Source organism: Hylobates moloch, unplaced genomic scaffold (genome assembly GCF_009828535.3).
Source record: "Hylobates moloch isolate HMO894 unplaced genomic scaffold, HMol_V3 SCAFFOLD_6, whole genome shotgun sequence".
Taxonomy (NCBI): domain Eukaryota; kingdom Metazoa; phylum Chordata; class Mammalia; order Primates; family Hylobatidae; genus Hylobates; species Hylobates moloch.
Window position 1 is genome coordinate 66,737,032 of NW_026652281.1, and position 24,326 is coordinate 66,761,357.

At 38.6% G+C, this 24,326-nt stretch overlaps 1 protein-coding gene and 1 long non-coding RNA gene across 7 annotated transcripts in view; one reads left to right on the forward strand and one right to left on the reverse strand.

Annotated features, from left to right (window-relative positions):
• LOC131383806 (uncharacterized) overlaps positions 1–24,326 on the forward strand; it is a 60,534-nt gene that overhangs the window by 12,976 nt on the left and 23,232 nt on the right. The gene's annotated exons all lie outside the window — the stretch shown is intronic.
• CKMT2 (creatine kinase, mitochondrial 2) overlaps positions 16,125–24,326 on the reverse strand; it is a 33,370-nt gene continuing 25,168 nt past the window's right edge. Inside the window, exons 8-10 of the mRNA XM_032156935.2 lie at positions 23,169–23,303; positions 18,893–19,018; positions 16,125–16,384 (exon numbers count right to left, since the gene is read on the reverse strand). Of these exons, the coding sequence (XP_032012826.2) occupies positions 16,265–16,384; positions 18,893–19,018; positions 23,169–23,303 (381 nt within the window). The 3' untranslated portion in view covers positions 16,125–16,264. The remainder of the gene's footprint in view (positions 16,385–18,892; positions 19,019–23,168; positions 23,304–24,326) is intronic.

The window sequence follows — 24,326 nt, forward strand, 5'->3', positions numbered from 1 at the left end:
AGTGCACCTGAATGCAGTTAGTGCCTCATCAGTCCTGATGAGTTCCAAGTAATTCAGGCCCTGTCTGCAGTGTTCACAAATTATGTCTATATTTACATCTGTTTTATGCATGTTTGCACATGTCTTCAGCAGCACAGTTTTTACAATACAGGAGCCCAGTGTCTTCCTTTTTGGCCTCATCTACATTATTTAAAAGAGTTTCCTATTTTCGTAATTGCTTTTATGCCAAAAACAAGTTTTAAGCAAACAAAGATTTTATGATGATGCCAAAATTTGGCATTCAGGTTGAAAATAGATACAGCTTATGAGTCTAATACACTTTTGGAGAATAGGGAATCTGATGTATATAGTAAAAAGTAAATGATAATATCAGTTCATTGGATTTCCACTGTAACTCTTAAGTTTCATGAAGCTATTAAAAAACTCTTCTTAAATCCTGCTTTTACAGTTTCATAATTACATACCTCAAACTAGGTTTACTCATTTTCAGATATAGATTATGTTTGCAGAATGAATACATGATTATTTATGGTACACCTCTTTAATCCTTCATTTCTGGTGTGGGTGTTTTCACAGCACTCAGATAAGTGATTGGTTGAACATGGTCAAACAGTCTAACCCCTAGGGTGAATAGAGCTTTCTCTGATGATGCTGAAGGTTTTTATTTATCAGTTACGATCTCGCTCTTTTTTTTTTTTTTTTTAAGATGAAGTTTCACTCTTGTTGTCCAGGCTGGAGTGCAGTGGTGTGATCTCGGCTCACTGCAACCTCTGCTTCCTGGGTTCAAGCGATTCTCATGCCTTAGCCTCCCCAGTAGCTGGGATTACAGGCGTCTGCCACCACACCCAGCTAATTTCTTGTATTTTTAGTAGAGATGGGGTTTCACCATGTTGGCCATGCTGATCTCAAACTCCTGACCTCAGGTGATCCACTTGCCTCGGCCTCCCAAAGTGCTGGGATTACGGGCATGAGCCACCGCTCCTGGCCCAGTTATGATCTCTTAATTCCCCTTTTTTAGGTTCCATGATAACCATTTGCCTTCTCTGTTAAAAAAAAAAAAAAAAAAAAAAAAAAAAAAGTGTTTTTTACAGAAAGGGTAAAATGAAGTCGGTTCAGCATCCTTTTCTGAATCTTCCAATTCCAATCTTGCCTCCTGGGTGGTTTTTTGGTTTCATTTTACAGATGGCTAATCTCCACTATGTGCAGATTTTTCTAGTTTAATTTTTAGATGGAAGTCTTATTAACTGACCTTAACTTTTTTTTGAGGGTTTTGAGGCCCCCTCATGTATTCTGTCTCCCAATAAAATTTTAAGCTCCTGGATAGTTCCCTGCATAGATGAGAAATGAATGACTATCAAATACATTAGATATTCTGTCATAACAAAGCTTTTCTCCATTAAAATTGAGTAACAGCCATATATCCTTGATTTGCACTTAAAAATTATGCTTGATTCAATTTTAAATTTCAAAAAGTTGGTATGAAATAGTTTTTGACAATCAAAAGGAATAAAGAAATGTTTTTTGTCTTGGGACTACAGGTGAGAAGAGGAGTTGCTGTTGTGAAAGGGGGAGTCAATTTTGGGAGCAGAAAGGTAGAGCTGGCCAGGTGTGGTGGCTTATGCCTATAAACCTAGCATTTTGGGGGGCTGAGGCGGGAGGATCACTTAAGGTCGGAGTTTAAGACCAGCCTAGGCAGTGTAATGAGAGACTTCATCTCTATCAAAAAAAAAAAAAAGTTAAAAATTAGCCAAGCATGGTGGCACATACCTGTAGTCCCAGCCACTCAGGTGGCTGAGGTAGGAGGACTGCTTGAGCCCAGGAGATTGAGGCTGCAGGGAGCTATGATTGTGCCACTACATTCCAGCCTGGGCAACAGAGTGAGACCCTGTCTCAAAAACAAAACAAAACAAAAAACCAAAAAAAAAAAAAAAAAAAAAAAAGCTGCTTTTACATAGAGCAGGGAGCAGTGGGGAATAAGACACTGGGCTGCCTCCTGGTGCTTACTGTTAATTTGTCCTGCGGTAACTCGACAGGAATATGATACAACCCTGGCGTGACAACATGTAATTGCAGGCTCAGGGCTGAATGTTTGGTTTACACAATGAAGTAAGCCACAAAGTCTACCAAGGTGATAGATGAAAGTGAGGGAAATTTAGAATAGATAATGGAGGAGGTTGAAGATGAGTAGCAAAAATGGGGCTTTAGTTCATACCACTAAGCTCCCTCTTCTAAGATGTTCCTTAGGATGTGAGACCCATGGAAGTCGTGGAAGAGCTTTTCCCTGAAGTAAATTTGTATGATGCACAGTGGACTGTGGTGGCCATGAAAATATATAACTGAAATTCCCTCTTGCAGGGACCATAATTGACAAATAACCTCAGTTACTGCCCCTCTGGATGAACCGTTGTGTTGACACTGAGGCCAGGCTTCCTGTAGTCTACGTTCAGCTCATAACTGAGTGAAGTCCATTCTTGCCTTAGGAGATGCAAAACTCTTACAGCAGGTGTGAAGACGGCTGAATCCATTGGCCTAGTTGAACCTTTCTTGGTCTAGGACTTTTCCTACCCCTTCTTGCCGCCTTCCCTCTCAGTCTAGCATACTGATTTGAAAGTATCTACCTCTTCTTATCCTTTCCCACAAAAATCACTTTCATGTTAAATCCTGTCTTGGTACCTGCTTCTTGGCAGCCCCAAACACAGTTAATATTCTTGTTTAAGTCTCCTGGATTTTTCTTGATACTTTGTCTACTTGTTCTATGGAATTCTAAGAGAGAGAAATATTGCATATTTGTCTATTTCCTCTTGCAGTTTTGTTAGTTTTGGCATCATATATTTTGAAACTTGTTATTAGATGAGCACATATTTAGAATGTTTAAGTCTTAATGAATTTGACATGTGCATAATTATGAAATTCCCCCCTTTATGCTTTTTTTCTGGAGTATACTTTAGTAATAAAATAGAACACTCTTTCTTTTGATTGGTCATGGTATGTCTTTTTTCATCCTTTTACTTTTTGTGTCTTTATATTCAAAGTGAGTTTCCTGTAGACAGGATATCATTGGTTTTTTAAATTTTTTCCCCACCCTAATGGTCTCTGCCTTTTAAGTGGAGTGTTTGGACCAGGGATTGACACAATTTTTTTTTTTTTTTTTTTTTCTGTAAAGAGCCACATACTACATATTTTGAGTTTTGTGGACGATATGGTCTTTGTTGCAATTACTCAGATCTGCCATTGTAGTACAAAAGCAGCCACAGACAATATGTAAATGAATGTGTGGCTATGATGAGTCAGATTTTGCCCATAGCTGTAGTTTGTTCTTTTTTTTTTTTTTTTTTTTTTTTTGAGACGGAGTCTCGCCCTGTTGCCCAGGCTGGAATGCAGTGGCACAATCTTGGCTTCCTGCAACCTCTGCCTCCCAGGTTCAAGGAATTCTCATGCCTCAGCCTCCTGAATAGCTGGAATTAGAGGCATGCACCACCATGCCCAGCTAATTTTTGTATTTTTGGTACAGATGGGGTTTGACCATGTTGACCAGGCTGGTCTCAAACTCCTGACCTCAAGCAATCCGCCCACCTCGGTCTCCCAAAGTACTGGGATTACAAGCATGTGCCATTGTGCCCAGCCAACTATTTATATTCGATGTAATTGCGGATATAGTTGGCTTTCCACAGATATTGTAATTTATTGGACTTATCCCAATGAAAAGAATTGTATTCTTCTTCCTTCATTTGGAATTAATTTATTGATGACTTTAAAGTGTTTTGTCAGAAGATTAATTTTTCCCTCCCTTTTCCTATTAAAATAGAATCAGTTTTCTTTAAAAGTCTTGGAAGGAGAAAGAGGTCTACTTCTATGGTGCAGTATGCTCCCAATAGGCTCACTCTCCTACAGATAAGAACTATAAACTCTGATTAAATTTTTAAAATTATACAAGAACTCTGGAGATTGGAAGAAAGCAGGTAGCTTTTGGAGAGTATTCAAATCTTAGAGGTTGAGATTGCACAAAGTACATTTCAAATTTTGCAGTATTAGCCTGCATGTGCCATGGATACTGTACAGCACAGAGTGGCTAAGATTCCAATAGAGAACCAAGCTCTTTTCTGGCCTAGTAAACCAGGAGGTGGAGCCTAGAATAAGCATAGCCACCAGAAGGGGGTATTCTAGAGGAGAGACCCAGAGAAGTGGAGGTTCAGGTTCTCTGGATGAACTCTGCTCAAATCTTTACTTGACCCCTGAACTACACGTGAATGAAGCAGCTTCAAAACAACCACTGAGGCTTAAATAACTTAACTGTATATTGAACTTGCAGTCATTGCAGGTGAGACCACAGTTTAAGTCTAATCAAGGTAATTGCCTGCTAAAACAAATACGTCAGTCATTTTTAAAGCAATACAGTAGAACTCAGGTTATACAAAATATAACATTCTCAATGTCCAGGATACAATCCAAAATTACTTGACAGAGAATGAACTAGGAAAATATGACAAGAAAAAGACAGCCAACAGAGGTTTACCCAGAGATGAACAAGGTGACCAAAAGATATAACACAAGGACTTTATACCAGCTATTCTAACTGTGCTCAATGAATAAAGGCAAAGATGTTTACAATGAATGAAAAGATAGAATATCTCAGCAGAGAAATAGAATATGTAAAAAAAAATGAAAATTTGAGAAGTAAAAGTTACAATATCTGTAATGAAAAAAGATCACTGGTTGAGCTCAGTAGCAGAATAGAGAGCACAGAGGTAGAATAGAGAGGTAAGAATTTAGAAACTTAAAGATAGAACAATAGAAATTATTCATTCTGAAGAAAAGGAAATGATTGAATAAACAGAAAAGGAAGGAAATTATTTGAAAAATAGACACTCAGAGTACTGTGGAACAATAGCAGTAGGTCCAGTATATGTCTAATTATGAGTCCTAAAAAAGAAGAGCTAGAGAATGAGGCAGAAAAAAGCATGTGAAGAAATAATAGCCAAAAACTTTCCAAACTTTGTAAAAGATATAAATCAACATAAGAAGCCCGGTGAAACTCAAGTATAAATATGAAGAAAATCACCTAGGCACATTAACTGCTGAAAATCTTATAGGCCGTCAGAAAAATGACACATTACATATAGAAAAACAACTGTTTGCATAACCATTAACTTTTCATCAAAAAACATGGAGAAGAAAATGGAACAAAATACTTAGAGTTGAATGAAGAATAAAAAGAATAAAAGGGGAATTTAATGATTATTGAGCCAGGTAATTAAGTCTATGTTTTTGAAATTGAATTTTATCCCCTTAATGTGTTGTGAAATCCATTTAATGTATTACAATCAGAATTTTTTAAAACTGGAAGAGTTTAAGACAGTATAGAATAAAGTATCAGAGTGCATCTCAGATTGTAAGGGTAACTTTTGTTACATGAAAGCTTTATTTGGATTTTATATACATTCACTTGGATATTCATATATGTGTGTACTGGGTTTTTTTTTTTAATTGTTGCATTTACATTTATGTTGGAGTCTGTACTGCCATTTTTATTCCTTGTAATACACTTGTCAGGCTTGTTTATCAAAGTTATAAATTGGGGCTGGCATAGTGTCTAAAGCCTGTAATCCCAGTACTTTGGGAGGCCAAGACAGGAGGATCACTTGAGCCTAGGAGTTTTGAGGCTGCAGTGAGCTAAGATCCTGCTGCTGCACTTCAGCCTGGGTAACAGAGAACCTGTCTAAATAAAGAAAAAAAAATGGCAAGGCCAGGTGCAGTGGCACATGCCTGTAATCTCAGCACTTTGGGAGGCCGAGGCAGGCAGATCACCTGAGACTAGGAGTTCGAGACCAGCCTGGCCAACATGACGAAACCCTGTCTCTAGTAAAAAATACAAAAATTAGCTGGGCATGGTAGTGCACATCTGTAATCCCAGCTACTTGGAAGGCTGAGGTGTGAGAATTGCTTGAACCTGGGAGGTGGAGGTTGCAGTGAGCCAAGATTGTGCCACTGCACTCCAGCCTGGATGACAGAGCAAGAACTCATCTCAAAAAAAAAAAAAAGAAAAAACATCATACGTTGGTAAGTATAACTTTTTTTTTCTGTTTTCTAGAAGGGTTTGTCTAAATGTTATTTCTTAAATGTTTCGAATATTTCACTGAAAGAGATCACTAGAGTTTTCTTTGTGAGAAGTTTTTTGTTTTTTAAGTAATAGGGTAAATTCTTCGAATCCAAATCATATCTTTCGGTTTTTGTCAGATGGTTTTTCAAGGAATTTTCTCATTTCACCGAAATTGTCAAATGTATAGGCATAAAGTTGTTCTTAAAATCTTCTTATTGACTTATGAATGTCTGGATGATCCATGTGTTTGCCTGTTTACTCTTTTTTCTTGTTGTAATTTGCTTTGTTTCCGTTCTTAATTACTATTTCAATAGGTTTTTGGGGGAACAGGTGGTGTTTGGTTAACATGAATAAGTTCTTTAGTGGTGATTACTGAGATTTTGGTGCACCCATCATGCGAGTAGTGTACACTGTACCAAATATATAGTCTTTTATCCCTCACCCCCCTCCCACCCTTTACTCCCAGTCCCCAAAGTCCACTGTATCATTCTTGTGCCTTTGTGTCCTCATAGCTTAGCTCTCACTTATGAGCGACAATGTTTGGTTTTCCATTCCTAAATTACTTCACTTAGAATAATAGTCTTCAGTTCCATCCAGGTTGCTGCAAATGCCATTATTTTGTTCCTTTTTATGACTGAGTAGTATTCCAAGGTATATCTTTATCCACTCGTTGATTGATGGGCATTTGAGCTGGTTCCATATTTTTGCAGTTGCGAATTGTGCTGCTATAAACATGCATGTGCAAGTATCTTGTTTGTATGTTTTATTTTCCTCTGGGTAGATGCCTAGTAGGGGGATTGTAGTGGGATTCCTGGATCAAATGTTAGATCTACTTGTAGTTCTTTATGGAATCTCCACACTGTTTTCTATAGTGGTTGTACTAGTGTACATTCCCACCAGCAGTGTAAAAGTGTTCTCTTTTCACCACATCCACACCAACATCTATTATTTTTTGATTATGGCCATTCTTGCAGGAGTAAAGTGGTATTGCATTGTGGTTTTGATTTGCAGTTCACTGATCATTAGTGATTTTGAGCATGTTTTCATATGTTTGTTGGTCATTTGTATATCTTCTTTTGAGAATTGTCCATTCCTGTCCTTAGCCCACTTTTTGATGGGATTTTTTTTTTTTTTCTTCATGATTTGAGTTCCTTGTAGATTCTGGATATTAGTCCTTTGTCAGATTTATAGATTGTGAAGATTTTCTCCCACTGTGTGGGTTGTCTGTTTACTCTGCTGATTGTTTCGTTTGCTGTGCAGAAGCTTTTTAGTTTAAGTTCTATCTATTTATCTTTGTTTTTATTGCATTTGCTTTTGGGTTCTTGGTCATGAAGTAGTTGCCTAAGCCAGTGACTAGGACGGTTTTTTCCAGTGTTGTCTTCTAGAATTGTTATGGTTTCAGGTCTTAGATTTAAGTCTTTGATCCACCTTCAGTGGATTTTTGTATAAGGTGAGAGATGAGGATACAAGTACCATGCTGTTTTGGTGACTATGGCCTTATAGTATGGTTTGAAGTCAGGTAATGTGATGTCTGCAGATTTGTTCTTTTTGCTTAGTCTTGCTTTGGCTATTTGGGCTCCTTTTTGGTTCCATATGTATTTTAAGTTTGTTTTTTCTAGTTCTGTGAAGAATGATGGTGGTATTTTGATGGGAATTGCATTGAATTGCTGTATGGTCATTTTCACAATGTTGATTCTGTACATCCATGAGCATGGGATGTGTTTCCATTTGTGTGTGTCATCTATGATTTTTTTCAGCAGTGTTTTGTAGTTTTCCTTGTAGAGGTCTTTTACCTCCTTGGTTAGGTATATTCCTTAGTGGTTTTTGTGTTGGGGTGTGTGTGTGTGTGTGTATGTGTGTAGCTATTGTAAAAGTGGTTGAGTTCTTGATTGATTGTCAGTTTGGTCACTGTTGTGGTATAGCAGTGCTACTGATTTGTGTACATTAATTTTGTATCCTGAAACTTCGCTGAATTCATTTTTTAGTTCTAGAGCTTTTTGGAGGATTTTTTAGGGTTTTCTAGGTGTATGATCTTATCATCAGCAAACAGCGACAGTGTGACTTCTTTACCAATTTGGATGCCCTTTATTTTTTCTCTTGTCTGATTGCTCTGGCTAGGCCTTTCAGTACTGTGTTGACAGTGGACATTCTTGTCTTGTTCCAGGGGGAATGCTTTCAACATTTCCCAGTTCAGTATAATACTGGTTGTGGGTTTGTAGTAGATGGCTTTTATTACCTTAAGGTATGTCCCTTCTATGCCAATTTTGCTGAGGGCTTTCATCATAGAAGGATGCTGGATTTTGTCATGCTTTTTCTGCGTCTATTGAGATGATCATGTGATTTTTGTTTTTAATTCCGTTTATGTGGTGTATCACATTTATTGACTTGTGGATGTTAAACCATCCCTGCATCCTTGGTATGAAACCCACTTGATATGGTGGATTATCTTTTTGATATACTGCTGGATTTGGTTAGCTAGTATTTTGTTGAGGATATTTGCATCTGTGTTCCTCAGGGAAATTGATCTGTAGTTTTCTTTTTTTGTTACGTCCTTTCCTGGATTTGGTATTAGGGTGATACTGGCTTCACAGAAAGATTTACCGAGGATTCTCTCTTTCTGTATCTTTTGGAATAGTGTCAATAGGATTGGTACCAATCCTTCTTTGAACATCTGATAGAATTCAGCTGTGAATCCATCTGGTCTTGGTTTTGTTGTTGGTCTGTTCAGAGTTTGTATTTCTTCCTGGTTTAATCTAGGAGGGTTGTATATTTCCAGGAACTTATCCATCTCTTCTAGGTTTTCTAGTTTATGCACATAAATGTGTTCTAGCAGCCTTGAATGATCTTTTGTATTTCTGTGGTATTGGTTGTAATATCTCCTGTTTCATTTCTAATGGAGCTTATTTGGATCTTCTTCCCTTTTCTTGGTTAGTCTTGCTAGTGGTCTATCAATTTTATTTATCTTTTCAAAGAAACAGCTTTTTGTTTCATTTATTTCATGTATTTTTGTTTGTTTCAGTATCATTTACTTCTGCTCTGATCTTTGTTATTTCTTTCTTTTTCTTTTTTTCTTTGAGATGGAGCCTTGCACTGTTGCCTGGGCTGGAGTGCAATGGTGTGATCTTGGCTCACTGCAACCTCCGCCTCCCAAGTTCAAGCGACTCTCCTGCCTCAGCCTCTCAAGTAGCTGGGATTACAGGTGCCTGCCACCACGCCAGGCTAGTTTTGTTTTTTGTTTGTTTGTTTTGTATTTTTAGTAGAGCTGGAGTTTAACCATGTTGGCCAGGCTGGTCTCGAACTCCTGACCTCATGATCTGCCCACCTCGGCCTCCCACAGTGCTGGGACTACAGGCGTGAGCCACTGCGCCTGGTCGATCTTTGTTATTTCTTTTCTTCTGCTGGGTTTGGGTTTGGTTTGTTGTTGTTTCTCTAGTTCCTTGAGGTGTGACCTCAGATTGTCCATTTGTGCTCTTTCAGACTTTTTGATGTAGACATTTAACGGTATGAACTTTCTTTTAGCACTGCCTTTGCTGTATCCCAGAGGTTTTGATGGATTGTGTCACTATTATTCAGTTCAAAGATTTTTTCAATTTTCATCTTGATATCAGATTTCATTGTTGACCCAAGAATCATTCCAGGAGCAGATTATTTAATTTCCATGTATTTGCATCGTTCTGAGGGTTTCTTTTGGAGTTGATTTCCACTTTTATTCCACTGTGGTCTGAGAGAGGATTTGATATAATTTCGATTTTCTTAAATTTTTTGAGACTTGTTTTGTAGCCTATCGTATGGTCTGTCTTGGAGAATATCCCATGTGCTGATTAATAGAATGTGTATTCTATATTTGCTGGGTAGAATGTTCTGTAAATATCTGTTAAGTCCATTTGGTGTAGGTTATAGCTTAAGTACATTGTTTCTTTGTTGACTTTCTATCTTGATGACCTGTCTAGTGCTGTCTGTGGAGTATTGAAGTCTCCCACTATTATTATGTTGCTGTCTATCTCATTTCTTAGGTCTAGCAGTAATTGTTTTATAAATTTGGGAGCTCCAGTGTTAGGTGCTTAGAATTGTGATATTTTCCTATTGGACAGGTCCTTTTATCATTATATAATGTCCCTCTTTGTCTTTTTTAACTGCTGTTGCTTTAAAATTTGTTTTGTCTGATATAAGACAAATATGTCTCCTGCTTGCTTTTGGTGTTTGCATGGAATATGTTTTCCCACTCCTTTACCTTAAGTTTATGTGAGTTCTTATGTGTTAGGTGAATCTCTTGAAGACAGTGGATACTTGGTTGGTGAATTCATAACAATTCTGCCATTCTGTATCTTATAAGTGGAGGATTTAGGCCGTTTACATTCAAAGTTAGTATTGGGATGTGAGGTACTATTCTATTCATCGTGGTATTTGTTGCCTGAATACCTGGGTTTTTTTTGTTTTTTTTTTTTTTGTTATCTTGTTTTATAGGTCCTGTGAAATTTATGCTTTAAGGAGGTTCTATTTTGATGTATTTCAAGGATTTGTTTCAAGATTTAGAGCTCCTTTTAACAGTTCTTATAGTGCTGGGTTGGTAGTGGCAAATTATTTCAGCATTTGTTTGTTTGAAAAAGACTGTCTTTCATTTAGGAAGCTTATACAAAATTCTTGGCTGATAATTGTTTTGTTTAAGGAGGCTAAAGATAGGACCCCAATCCCTTGCTGCTACTCTGATAGGTTTTCCTTGATAGGTTACCTGATGCTTTTGCCTCACAGCTCTTAAGATTTCTTCCTTCGTCTTGACTTTAGGTAACCTGATGACTCTGTGCCTAGGCAATGATCTTTCTAAAATGAATTTCCTAGGTGTTCTTTGAGCTTCTTGTATTTGGGTATCTAGATCTCTAGCAAGGCAGGGGAAGTTTTTCCTTGATTATTTCCTCAAATATGTTTTCTAAACTTTTAGATTTCTTCCTCAGGAATACCCAATATTCTTAGGTTTGGTTGTTTAACATAATCCCAAACTTCTTGGAGGCTTTGTTCATTTTTTAAAATTCTCTTTTCTTTGTCTGTGTTGGATTGGGTTAATTCAAAAGCCTTGTCTTTGAGCTCTGAAGTTCTTTCTTCTATTTGTTTGATTCTATTGCTGAGACTTTCCGTTGTATTTTGTATTTCTCTAAGTGCATCCTTCATTTCCAGAAGTTGTGATTTTTTTAAATTTATGGTATTTCTCTGGAGATTTTCTCATCCATATCCTGTAACATTTTAAACATTTCTTTTAAGTTGTTACTCACCTTTCTCTGGTGTCTCCTTGAGTAGCTTAATAATCAACCTTCTGAATTATTTTTCTGGCAATTCAGAGATTTCTTTTTGGTTTGGATTCATTGCTGGTGAGCTAGTGTGATCTTTTGGGAGTATGAAGAACCTTGTTTTATCATATTACCAGGATTGTTTTTCTGGTTCCTTCTCATTTGTGTAGACTATGTCAGAGGGAAGATTTGGGGCTGAAGGCTGCTTATTCAGATTCTTTTGTCCCATAGGGTGCTCCCTTGATGTGGTGCTCTCCCTCTTCCCTTAGGGATGTGGCTTCCTGAGAGGCAAACTGCAGTGATTGTTATTTCTGTTCTGGATCTAGCCACCCAGCAGAGCTAATAGGCTCTAGCCTGGTACTGGGGAGTGTCTGCAAAGAGTCCTGTGATGTGATCTGTCTTCAGATCTCTCAGCCATGGATACCAGCACCTGCTCTGGTGGAGGTAGCAGGGGGTGAAATGGACTCTGTGAGGGTCCTTGGTTGTATTTTTGTTTAGTGTGCTAATTTTGTGTTGATTGGCCTCTAGCCAGGAGGTGGCACTTCCAAGAGAGCATCAGCTGCAGTAGTATAGGGAGAACCAGGCAGTGGGCGGGGCCATAGAGCCCCCAAGATATTATGTCTTCTGTGTTTGCCTACCAGGGCAGATAGAGAAAGACCATCAGGTAGGGGCAGGGTTAGGTGTGTCTGAGCTCAGACTCTGCTTGGGTAGGGGTTGCTGCAGCTGCTGTGGGGTATGGGGGTGTGGTTCTCAGGCCAATGAAGTTATGTTTCCAGGAGGATTATGGCTGCCTTTGCTTTGTCATGCATGTTGCCAGGGAAGTGGGGGAAAGCTGGCAGTTACAGCATTACCAGCTCCCATTCAACTCGAGAGGCCCGGTTGCCCCATCCCCAGCTGCGCTGAGTTTATTTCCAGGCAGCGGGTGAGTGGGGCTGAGAACTTGCCGCAGGCTCCGTGCCTCCCGACTGAGGAAGCAAGCAGGGCTTTCAGATTTCATGCCACAGCTTCTGTGCTTGTATCTGCACTCCCTGTTTGTCCCCTCCCCAGGTTCTGTCCAGGAGACTTTGTGTTTGGTCGAAATTGTTACAAAGTTCAGCTGGAAATTTCCTTCTCCTTGTGGTCTTTCCCCAATTTCACTGGCAGCCCTCCCCAAGGATACCTGAGACAGAGTCAGAAATGGCTTCCCTGGGGATGGAAAGTTACCCACAGGGCTTTTCCTGTTGCTTCCCCTACCCCTGTATTTGGCTCAGCTCTCTAAATTTGTCTCAGCTGCCAGGCAAGGTCAAATTCTTCTCCTGTGATCTGGACCTTCAGGTTCCCCAGTGAAGATGTGTGTTTGGGGACAAATGATCCCCCTTTCACAGTTTCACACCTTGGGCACTCACAGTTTTCTGGCTGTCTTCCAGAGCCTGCAGCCTGCCTGTTTGTGTACTGGGTTCTAATGTAAAATATATTTCTTCCCATAGGTTACAATAAAAGGAGAAAAAAAAAAGTAAGTCACTGCCTTATTTAATCATCATAAAAACTTTATAAGGCAGAAATTCTCTCCATTTTACAAATGAAACCAAGACTATTGAGTTAAATAATTTACCTTTGGTCATGTAGCTGGTTAGTGGTTGAGCCTGAATTTCATGCAAATTTTTTGACCTCAAAACAACTTCTTTTTGGGCTGGGCACAGTGGCTCATGCCTGTTATCCCAGCACTTTGGGAGGCCAAGGCAGGAGGATTGCTTGTGTCCAAGAATTCAAGACCTGCCTGGGCAACATAGTAAGACCCTGTCTCTACAAAAAAATTAAAAATTAGCTGGGCATGGTGATGTGCGCCTGTCATCACAGCTACTCAGGAGGCTGAGGTGGGAGGATCGCTGGAGCTTGGGAGTTTGAGCCATGATTGTGCCACTTCATCAGCCTCGGTGACAGAGTGAGACTTTGTCTCAAGGAAAAAAAAAAAAATTATTTTGGCTTCTTTCAGAACATTCAGACATGCTCTTTTATGACGTTTGGCCTGAGGGGAGAGTAGCTCAGTCTCCATAAGCAGACTTACTGTGGAAGCTCAGAAGTCAAGGAGAACACCCCTGTTTCTTTTCCCCTGTAGAAGAGAGCCAGAATGATTTTTCAGCCATCAAAGCTTTCTCATTGCATCTGCCTCTGATGTAAGGAATGCAGCAAATTTTAAAAGGCCTGTGACTCAGAACCATGCTCTGTTCATGTGACTGATGAATACTGATTGAACTAGACCTTAGTAAACAGGAACTATTTGCATGCTATATGACTCCCTTGACTGGAAGATATGGTATTCAATTAGCATTTTAATTAATAATTAAAAGTCCCTTTATCTCTTCCAATGGACTCATCTTATAAAAGGTCTTATTTTGACTGTAATATTGCCAGCATGCGTGTTTCTTGTGGCAAAATTAAAACTTATCACAACTTCTGCAAACAGGATGAGATCACTCAAATGCTTGTCAGTGCTTGAGGAGAAAGCATATTCTTGTATCCTATTTAAGTGCTATTACATAATCTGAAAATTGGTTGAAGAGCTGTCAGGAAAAGATAGTTGATGAATATGGAGGATTTTGAAGAAAAGTGAGGTGCCAGATCGAGTGTTGAGGAATCAATTGTAGACTTGGTTTAAATGACTGTCTTTGGTTATGAATATTGTTTCTAAAGAGTAAAGTCACACAAGTACATTCCTGGTAATATACCAGAGGTCAAATAGCCCAACAAATGAAGAGTTTGAAATGTAGATAATTTAAAGATGAAGTACTAGCAGTCTGTGAGCAAGCCAGTATTGAAAGTGAACGTCACTGAGGTTATTGATGAATTAAAAACTAATGGATAGGGGTGAGAAATAAATTAGATAAAAATGCAGCACAAAAAAGGAGAGATGTTATCTGGAATTCTCTGTCCCTTACATATTTAGTTAATTCTTGTTGATGTTGCTGTTGCTTTAGATGTTGTGGTATAGATTACAAGACTTAGTATGTCAGCAGCCCTATACTTTATGACAATACTTGTTTTTTTCAGTTTTTCTTAAATGAAATGTTGGTATATACATCTGTCTAGTCTCTTCAGCCCACTTATGCTTATGAGCATAATGCTTATTTAGCAATGTGAATTTGCTTCCATTTACCACTTAGCTCATAAGGTCTTTCAGAAGAGGGACCATGAGTCCTGTTGCCTTGCCCTAAAAGATAGTGTTAAGGCATATTCATAGATGGGTCATTATATGATTCTAATACTGATTTATTTATTTAGCAAATGCCTACGTAATACTGTGCATTGAACACTGGTAAGTAAACTTTCATATACTAATTAATTTCATCCTCCCGACAACCCAATACAATAGGTATAATCATTGTTCTCATTTTATCTAGAGGAAACTGAGGAACCTAGAGATTAAGTAACTCAATGTCATATAATTGGAGAATTGGGACTTGTACCCCAGCAATGCGGCTATAGAGTCAGTGTGCTTACCATGACACCAGCCTTCTCTACCCTTTCTCTAACTGCCTGAGGTTGTGATCCTCCCTTTTTCCTTCAGGTGTTGGTTGGAGGAACAGCCCTTCACCCTCTACCATTTGGGGTACTGAGCATGATGTTCCAAATTGTATTGGTATGTTTTCCTCTTTCTGAATTTGTACCATATACCAGTTAGAGTAGTGCATATTAGCACCAGCATAATTGTAATCTTCTTATACTTTTTTTCAATATAGCAGGAGGGAATACAAATGCATACACTAAAGCAACAGTTTAACTGTAGCACCTGCAGTGCTCACTTACTATAGGGTGCATAACTTGATCTCATTTCTATTAAAAAGTATTTATCTTTTGTGTGTGGAGCTGTTTCCTAACTTGTTACACAATTAATTGCTCCCACCTACTCTATCGTGTTCCTTCAGGCTATAGACATCACAGGATAGACAGAAAATAACAAGATTCAAGGTAACAATCTGCATGCTGAAGGAAGAATTCTGCTTTCAGATTATGCTGAAAACATTTTCAGTATTTCAGACATCAAATTTTGAATTGTTTTTGAGAGACTGAGTATACAGAGACAATGGCTAGACCACAGGACAACAGAACTCTCACCCACAACCTCTAAAGCAACCATTCTAGGAGGCCAAACCCTAACCTCTGTAACAATCAGTAAAGGATGGTCAGGACTTGGTCAATGACTGCTGGCTTCCCTAATTTTTGCCCCTGCCTCAAACTCAGGACCAATCAGATAAAACCAAATATGCTTCCCAAAATAATCACATAGCATACCCCGCTTCTAGGTAGCCTGTCTCCAACTTCCCCATGCCTGCAACCCCAATCACAGCATACCTGGCCTCCCCTTTCTTTCACCATGAAGATTTCTCATGTCTGCCTTTGAGTCTCTGGCAAATACAAGTGATGATAGCTGACACCCTTGTGATAGCAAAGTCTGAATAAATAAGTAGCCTCTCTTTGTATAGTCTTTATTTCCACACTTTCAATAGGTAAGTCTCCTCTTGCTCCATTTGCCAGAAAATTGTTTATTATATTAATTTCTCACTTTCCAATGGGGTCCATAAGAGATTTCCAAAAGGGTTGACTAACATCTAGATAGCTAAAGGGTTATCTAGAAGTGTGTGTAAGTTGTGGCAAAATCAAAACTTACAAATATTAGTTTTATTGTCTTAAAATATTTTGCTTCTTACTTGTAATTGGATGTGTTTGCCCTTCTTAGTATTATTTTAAAAATCAGAGAAACAAAGCAAAGATATATTAAGGAGAGTTTTATTGTAAAGATAGGCAGGATCTACAATTTTATATTTTTCCAAGTGTACAAAAACTCTCAGAGTAGAGATTTATGTCTGTCGTACCAGCAGACAGATTATTTATAAATTGGAAAAGGGAAAGTTCACTTTTTGCCAAACTGAGGCAGAGGGGGTGGCACCTTAATATCTTGGCCTCTCTCCAACTTCTTTTCACAATCCACAAGGTAATTGACTCCATCGATGACTATCTGAACAAGCTCAACCTTTGACAGTGAAGAAGATGAATGATTAATTTGAATAGAAGACATCTGCAGGGCATTGATTAACAGGAACAGCACTGTGATAAATGAGAACTTGCCACTTAGATGAACTTCACAATTCCTTCCTTCTCAGAGATGGAAGGCAGAGATATAAGGGTTTCTCCCAATCTTTCCATAGTTAAGATGGAGATACTACTTTGTATGTGAAAGCTTTTTTACTATATGAAAACCATTAGTTTGCATCTCAAACATTTTTTCCTACCAGTGTCTGCTATAAAATATCAGCGTTTGTCTAGAAGTAAGGCTACAGTGACACCCTTGTGTTATTCTTTGGCCTGGATCTGAATTCTGACCTGCCACTAATCTATCTGAGCACTGGATATGCTAATATAGTTCAGATATCATCATTAATGCAGTGGGTGTCTTCCTGAAAAATTAATGTCAAATGTTTGGCAACTAAATCATGTTTGTACTATGCTGGGCAAGCTTATTAATGAAATGAAGTTTTGCAAATTAAGATATACCTTCTAAAATTCCTGTTCTTAAAAAACTCTGTATAGAACTTTGGTTTCCAAATATTTGTTTTCCTTAAACCGGAGCACATCTACTTAATTTTTTTCCCCTAGGATCACCTCCTAAGCAAATGACTTGCACTGCTCCCAAGGAAACCCAAATTAAGGGAGAAATTAGTTAATTCCAGACAGACATTATACAACTCAAGAATGAGCAGCAAGGATGGAAGGGACCATTGAATGTTAGCTCTTAGGCATCACATACTCCAGCTGCCTCCCTATCTATCTCTTTATATGCATAAGGAAACTTAGGCCCCAAGAGAGGGTTGAATCAGAATGTTAGTCACTACTAACTCAAACACATATTTTCATTTGATCCCTTCCAGTGTTGGTGAGAGTATGGTGAGATAGGTCTCTCACTCACTGCCAGTAGGACTTTATCTTGGTATAAATCTGGTAGAAAACTTGGTCATAAATAGGGAACCCTGGTTTTAACCCATGAGTTCCTTTCCTGGAAGTATATCCTAACTAAATAACCAGAGTTGTGATTAGAATTATGTATAGAGATGATCAAACATAAAATCAGGAAAACATTAAATAGATAATGGATTATCTTTACTGTGATTAAAAATCATGTTTTTGAAGAATACTTAATATTGTGGGAAAATGTTCATGATATAATGCATTGGAAAAAATTATAACCAGTATTTGGTTATAATACTAAACATGTATTATAACAATTTTTTAAAGTTTTTTGAGTAGTTTTAAAAAAGAATGAAGGGCCATTTAGAATAATGTTCACAATGGTTATCAGGGTTGTTGGGTTAAATAAATGGTGTTTTTAAATTATTTTTTGGCATTTTCCTCACTTTTATAGTGACTGCCTAATATAGTTAGACTTAACATTTTTTAAGCATTAACTACATTGTTTTCCAGAATAAATATCTAGTTAATATTAGAATCAACAAGGATAGACTCCCAGATTTTCTTTATTCACTACACCACACATTATTCAGTAAATTTCAGAAGTTGTGGTATTATAGTTGTGTGTCCCTCAAGTACTTTACCAGAGCTGATAGCACACTGGCTGATCTAATTGTTTTGAGTGTTTCTTCCTTTCCTTTTCCTCAGTGTACTTACTGGTAGGGATATCAATAGGCAGTGAAATATTCAAAAACTGGTAAGGAAGAAGAGAGAACTTTGATAATCCACAGATTTAATAACCAGTCACTGAATTATTAAGGGTTTTGTTACGAGAAGAGGCTTTAAAATTAATGATGGGCATAATATGTCCAATGGGACCACATCCAGATAAGCTGGTATAACTTACCATGATCAGTATTTGCTTAGCATTCAGCTGCATGTTCCTTACATGTGATCTTTTTGCCTCTTTCATTGTTTCAGGCCACACAAAGTCTGTGAATCCTTTTCATCCTACATATTCATCACAGAATCCTAAGGATTTTATGAGCACAAACTTTTCTAAACCTAGCACATAACGTATTTGCTATCTTTAGCCTAAGAAATAAAAGTTTAGAAACCATCGAGTATCTAAGAACACCAAAGTGAAGATGATCATTTGTAGCCTTCACCAAAGAAAATTCAGAACCAAGAGAAAATTCCACTATTTTGCCACCCTCAGAGGGATAGCACAGATGTTCTGACTTTACAGTAATAAAAAAACTGCAGTCCTTTAGCATAACAGAGCTCCTGCTCACTGAGGATTGTTGGAATAGCTCTCATGGCAGGTCGGTGACAACAGTCCCACTGTGAATTCCTATACTTGCCTATAAATTCTCAGCTCACATTATGTTTCCCTTTATGCAGTTATTTCCCATGGAAGAATAATGTTACAGAATGAAAAGCTAGCATAACTCAGGACTTGATGGGCAAAGAGGAGGTCTCGAATTTTGTGAAAATGGTTAGGCTGTTTGCTTTTCTCTATTCTCTCTTAGGCTGATTTTGTTAGTTCATGTTAGGAAAGTGAGAGAGACGTTACCTCTGATCGACCAATTCTATCTATGTTGGAAATGTCATACACATCTGCGACCGCGGCAGTGTCCACACCACCGGTGCCACGCTTCTGGAGTCTTAGGTTTTCCAGGATCTTAGAAAAGCGTGGGTCCTAGGACAAAGGGATAATACTTAAATGTGCTAAGAGGCAAAATTGATTCATAATCATTGGTGCATTTACTGACAAATGACATATAGTGAGAGATAACAGTTTAACTATATATATTTATAATAGATATAATATATTTAATATATATTAAATAAAGCATACATATATACATATACATACATATACTTTAAGTTCTGGGATACATGTGCAGAACGTGCAGGTTTGTTAAATAGGTATACACGTGCCATGGTGGTTTGCTGCACCCATCAACCCATCATCAACATTAGGTATTTCTCCAATGCTATCCCTTCCCCAAACCCCCACCCCCTGACAGGCCCCAGTGTGTGATGTTTCCCTCCCTGTGTCCATGTGTTCTCATTGTTCAACTCCCACTTATGAGTGAGAACACACAGTATTTGGTTTTCTGTTCTTGTGTTAGTTTGCTGAGAATGATGGTTTCCAGCTTCATCCATGTCCCTGCAAAGGACATGAACTCATCCTTTTTTATGGCTGCATAGTATTCCATGGTGTATGTGTGCCACATTTTCTTTATCCAGTCTATCATATGGGCATTTGGGTTGGTTCCAAGTCTCTCCTATTGTGAACAGTGACTCAATAAACACATGTGTACATGTGTCTTTATAGAATGATTCATAATCCTTTGGGTATATACCCAGTAATGGGATTGCTGGGTCAAATGGTGTTTCTGGTTCTAGATCCCTGAGGAATCGCCACACTGTCTTCTACAGTGGTTGAACTAATTTACACTCCCATCAACAGTGTGAAAGCATTCCTATTTCTCCACATCCTCTCCAGCATCTGTTTCCTGACTTTTTAATGATCACCATTCTAACTGGCCATGAGATGGTATCTCAGTGTGGTTTTAATTTGCACTTATCTAATGACCAGTGATGAAGAGCTTTTATTTGTTTGTTGGCCACATAAATGTCTTCTTTTGAGAAGTGTCTGGTCATATCCTTTGCCCGCTTTTTGATGGGGTTGTTTTTTTCTTGTAAATTTGTTTAAGTTCCTTGTAGATTCTGGATATTAGCCCTTTGTCAGATGGATAGATTGCAAAAGTTTTCTCCCATTCTGTAGGTTGCCTGTTCACTCTGATAATTTATTTTGCTGTGCAGAAGCTCTTTAATTAGATCCCATTTGCCGATTGTGGCTTTTGTTGCCATTGCTTTTGGTGTTTTAGTCATGAAGTCTTTCCCCATGCCTATGTCCTGAATGGTATTGCCTAGGTTTTCTTCTAGGGTTTTTATGGTTTTTAGATCTTATGTTTAAGTCTTTAATCCATCTTGAGTTACTTTTTGTATGAAGCGTAAGGAAGGGGTCCAGTTTCAGTTTTCTGCATATAGCTAGCCAGTTTTCCCAACACCATTTATTAAACGGAATCCTTTCCCCATTTCTAGTTTTTGCCAGGTTTTTCAAAGATCACATGGTTGTAGATGTGTGGTGTTATTTCTGAGGCCTCTGTTGTGTTCCATTGGTCTATATATCTGTTTTGGTACAAGTACCATGCTGTTTTAGTTACTGTAGCCTTGTAGTATAGTTTGAAGTCAGGTAGCATGATGCCTCCAGCTTTGTTCTTTTTGCTTAGGATAGACTTGGCTCTCGGGGCTCCTTTTTGGTTCCATATGAAATTTAAAGTAGTTTTTTCTAATTCTGTGAAGTCAATGGTAGCTTGATGGGGGGGGATAGCATTGAAGCTATAAATTACTTTGGGCAGTATGGCCATTTTCACTATAATTGATTCTTCCTATCCATGAGCATGGAACATTTTTCCATTTGTTTGTCTCTTATTTCTGAGTAGTGGTTTGTAGTTCTCCTTGAAGAGGTCCTTCACATCCCTTGTAAGTTGTATTCCTAGGTATTTTATTCTCTTTGAAGCAACTGTGAATGGGAGTTCATTCATGATTTGGCTCTGTTTGTCTGTCTATTATTGGTGTATAGGAATGCTTGTGATTTTTGCAGATTGATTTTGCATCCTGAGACTTTGCTGAAGTTGCTTATCAGCTTAAGGAGATTTGGGGCTGAGATGATGGGGTTTTCTAAATATACAATCATGTCATCTGCAAACAGAGACAACTTGATTTCCTCTCTTCCTGTTTGAATACCCTTTATTTCTTTCTCTTGCCTGATTGCCCTGGCCAGAACTTCCAACACTATGTTGAATAGGAGTGGTGAGAGAGGGCATCCCTGTCGTGTGCCAGTTTTCAAAGGGGATGCTTCCAGCTTTTCCCCATTCAGTATGATATTGGCTGTGGGTTTGTCATAAATAGCTCTTATAATTTTGAGGTATGTTCCATCAATACCTAGTTTATTGAGAACTTTTAGCATGAAGGGCTGTTGAATTTTGTCAAAGGCCTTTTCTGCATCTATTGAGATAATCATGTGGTTTTTGTCACTGGTTCTGTTTATGTTATGGTTTACGTTTATTGATTTGCGTATGTTGAACCAGCCTTGCATCATCTCAGAGATGAAGCTGAGTTGATTGTGGTGGATAAGCTTTTTGATGTGCTGCTGAATTCGGTTTGCCAGTATTTTATTGAGGATTTTCACATCAGTGTTCATCAGAGATATTGCCCTGAAATTTTTCTTTTTTTATGGTATCTCTGCCAGGTTTTGGTATCAGGATGATGCTGGCCTCATACAATGAGTTGGGGAGGAGTCCCTCTTTTTCTATTGTTTGGAATAGTTTCAGAAGGAATGGTACCAGCTCCTTTTTGTACCTCTGGTAGAATTCAGCCGTGAATCCGTCTGGTCCTGGACTTTTTTTGGTTGGTAGGCTATTAATTACTGCCTCAATTTCAGAACTTGTTTTTGGTCTATTCAGAGATTTGACTTCTTTCTGGTTTAGTCTTGGGAGGGTGTATGTGTCCAGGAATTTATCCTAGTATATTTGCACAGAGGTGTTTATAGTATTCTCTGATGGTAGTTTGTATTTCTGTACGATCAGTGGTGATAGCCCCTTTATCACTTTTTATTGTGTCTATTTGATTCTTCTCTCTTTTTAGTCTGACTAGCGGTCTATTTTGTTAATCTTTTCAGAAAACCAGCTCCTGGATTCACTGATTTTTTGAAGGGTTTTTTGTGTCTTTGTGTCTCTATCTATCTCCTTCAGTTCTGCTCTGATCTTAGTTACTATTTCTTGTCTTCTGCTAGCTTTTGAATTTGTTTGCTCTCACTTCTCTAGCTCTTTTAATTGTGATGTTAGGGTGTCGATTTTAGATCATTCCTGCTTTCTCCTTTGGGCATTTGGTGCTATAAATTTCCCTCTAAACACTGCTTTAGCTGTGTCCCAGAGATTCTGGTATATTGTGTCCTTTGTTCTCATTGGTTTCAAAGAACTTATTTATTTCTGCCTTTATTTCATTATTTACCCAGTAGTCATTCAGGAGCAGGTTGTTCAATTTCCATGTAGTTGTGCAGTTTTGAGTGAGTTTCTTAATCTTGAGTTCTAATTTGATTGCACTGTGGTCTGAGATACTGTTATGATTTCCGTTCTTTTGCATTTGCTGAGGAGTGTTTTACTTCCAATTATGGGGTCGATTTTATAATAAGTGTGATGTGATGCTGATAATTTTCTGTCTCGTTGATCTAATATTGACAGTGGGGTGTTAAAGTCTCTCACTATTATTGTGTGGGAGTCTCTTTGTAGGTCTCTAAGAAGAGTGCTGTAAGACAGTGTTCCTCCAAGTGTAGTCCCTTGACCAACAACCCCGGCATCAACTGGAAACTTGTTAGAAATGCGAATTCTGCAGCTGGGGCCTAGCAACTTGTGTTTTACCAAGTCCTTCAGGTGATTTCATGCATGCTCAAGTTTGAGAACTGCTTGAACTAGGAGAGACAGAGAAAGGAGATAGAAAGAACCAGAGAGAGCAGAGCCTACCTATCCTGATTTGTTACATGAGGAAAAATGTAAAGGCCTTATTCTTGAAGCTACCGTCTTTTTCTTACAGCCCCTTAACCTTTTGTTCTAATAATACAAATGTCTTTTGAGGCAAACTTAATTTTTTTCTTATTTTTATATTGTAGATAGAGAAAGTAAGGGTTAAGGAATGGGCAGTGATGTTTTCTCCCTCCACAAAGCAGTCGCATCTGAGCTGATCCTGGCCCATCAGGGCCACTGGGCACATAACAGTACCTTGCTGAGCTTTGGGATCCTAACGTGGACACCAGCTCGTAGTCCTGTTCCAAGGTTCGAAGGACAGGTCAAAATGTATCCTAGGCGCTCATTCCACATGAATTCCCAGCCTCGTTCTTGGATTAACCGTTCTACCTACAAGTAGAACCACAGTGAACAAATGACAGCATTTTTCCAACATCCATTCATTCAGCACATCCCTAACACCAGGGAGAGAGATGTGTGCCCTCCTCTGGCATGAATGAAATTAAGGTAAATTTATAGTACTCCTTTAAGAGAAAATAATAACTCTCCTACCAGACTATTAAAATGGCCCGATTAAGTTAAATGAACCATGTAAAAAGCAGTGGTCCCCAACCATTTTTGGCATCAGGGACTGGTGTCTTGAAAGAATTTTTCCATGGATCGTAGGGAGGGAATGTTTTGGGATGAAACTGTTGTTCCACCTCAGATTATCAGGCATTAGCTTCTCATAAGGAGCATGCAACCTAGATCCCTCACATGCACAGTTCACAATAGGGTTTGTGCTTCTGTGAGAATCTCATGCCTCTGCTGATCTGACAGAAGGCAGAGCTCAGGTAGTAATGCTGGCTTACCCACCACTCACCTCCTGCTGTGCAGCCCAGTTCCTAACAGGCCACAGACCCGTACCAGGTCCGTGGCCCCGGGGTTGAGGACCCCTGATGTAAAGCAGTCAACATAGTATCTGGCCCATACTAAGCATTCAATGAATGTTAGTTGGTGGCATTTTTCATGCCAAGAGAGTAGGAGAATATAGGAATTATCAGCAGGTGAGACTATGGTCAGGCTACATTCTCTATCATCTCTATGCTTAGAATAGCTCAGAGCGATATTAAATAAATCAGAAAACAAGTAATGATCCACAGACTTCCACAAACCACAGTGGAATGGGGAGGTAAGCATAATAGCTTTCTAATAACAAGAGAAAGTCACCTATTTTCTGAAGCACTACCTTGGAAGTTGCACTCCAAAAAATGCCTTGAGGCTGGGCGCAGTGGTTCATGCCTGTAATCCCAGCACTTTGAGAGGCTGAGGCCAGCAGATCACCTGTGGTCAGGAGTTCAAGGCTAGTCTGGCCAACATGGTGAAACACCCCTCTCTACTAAAAATACAAAAATTAGCCAGGTGTGGTGGTGG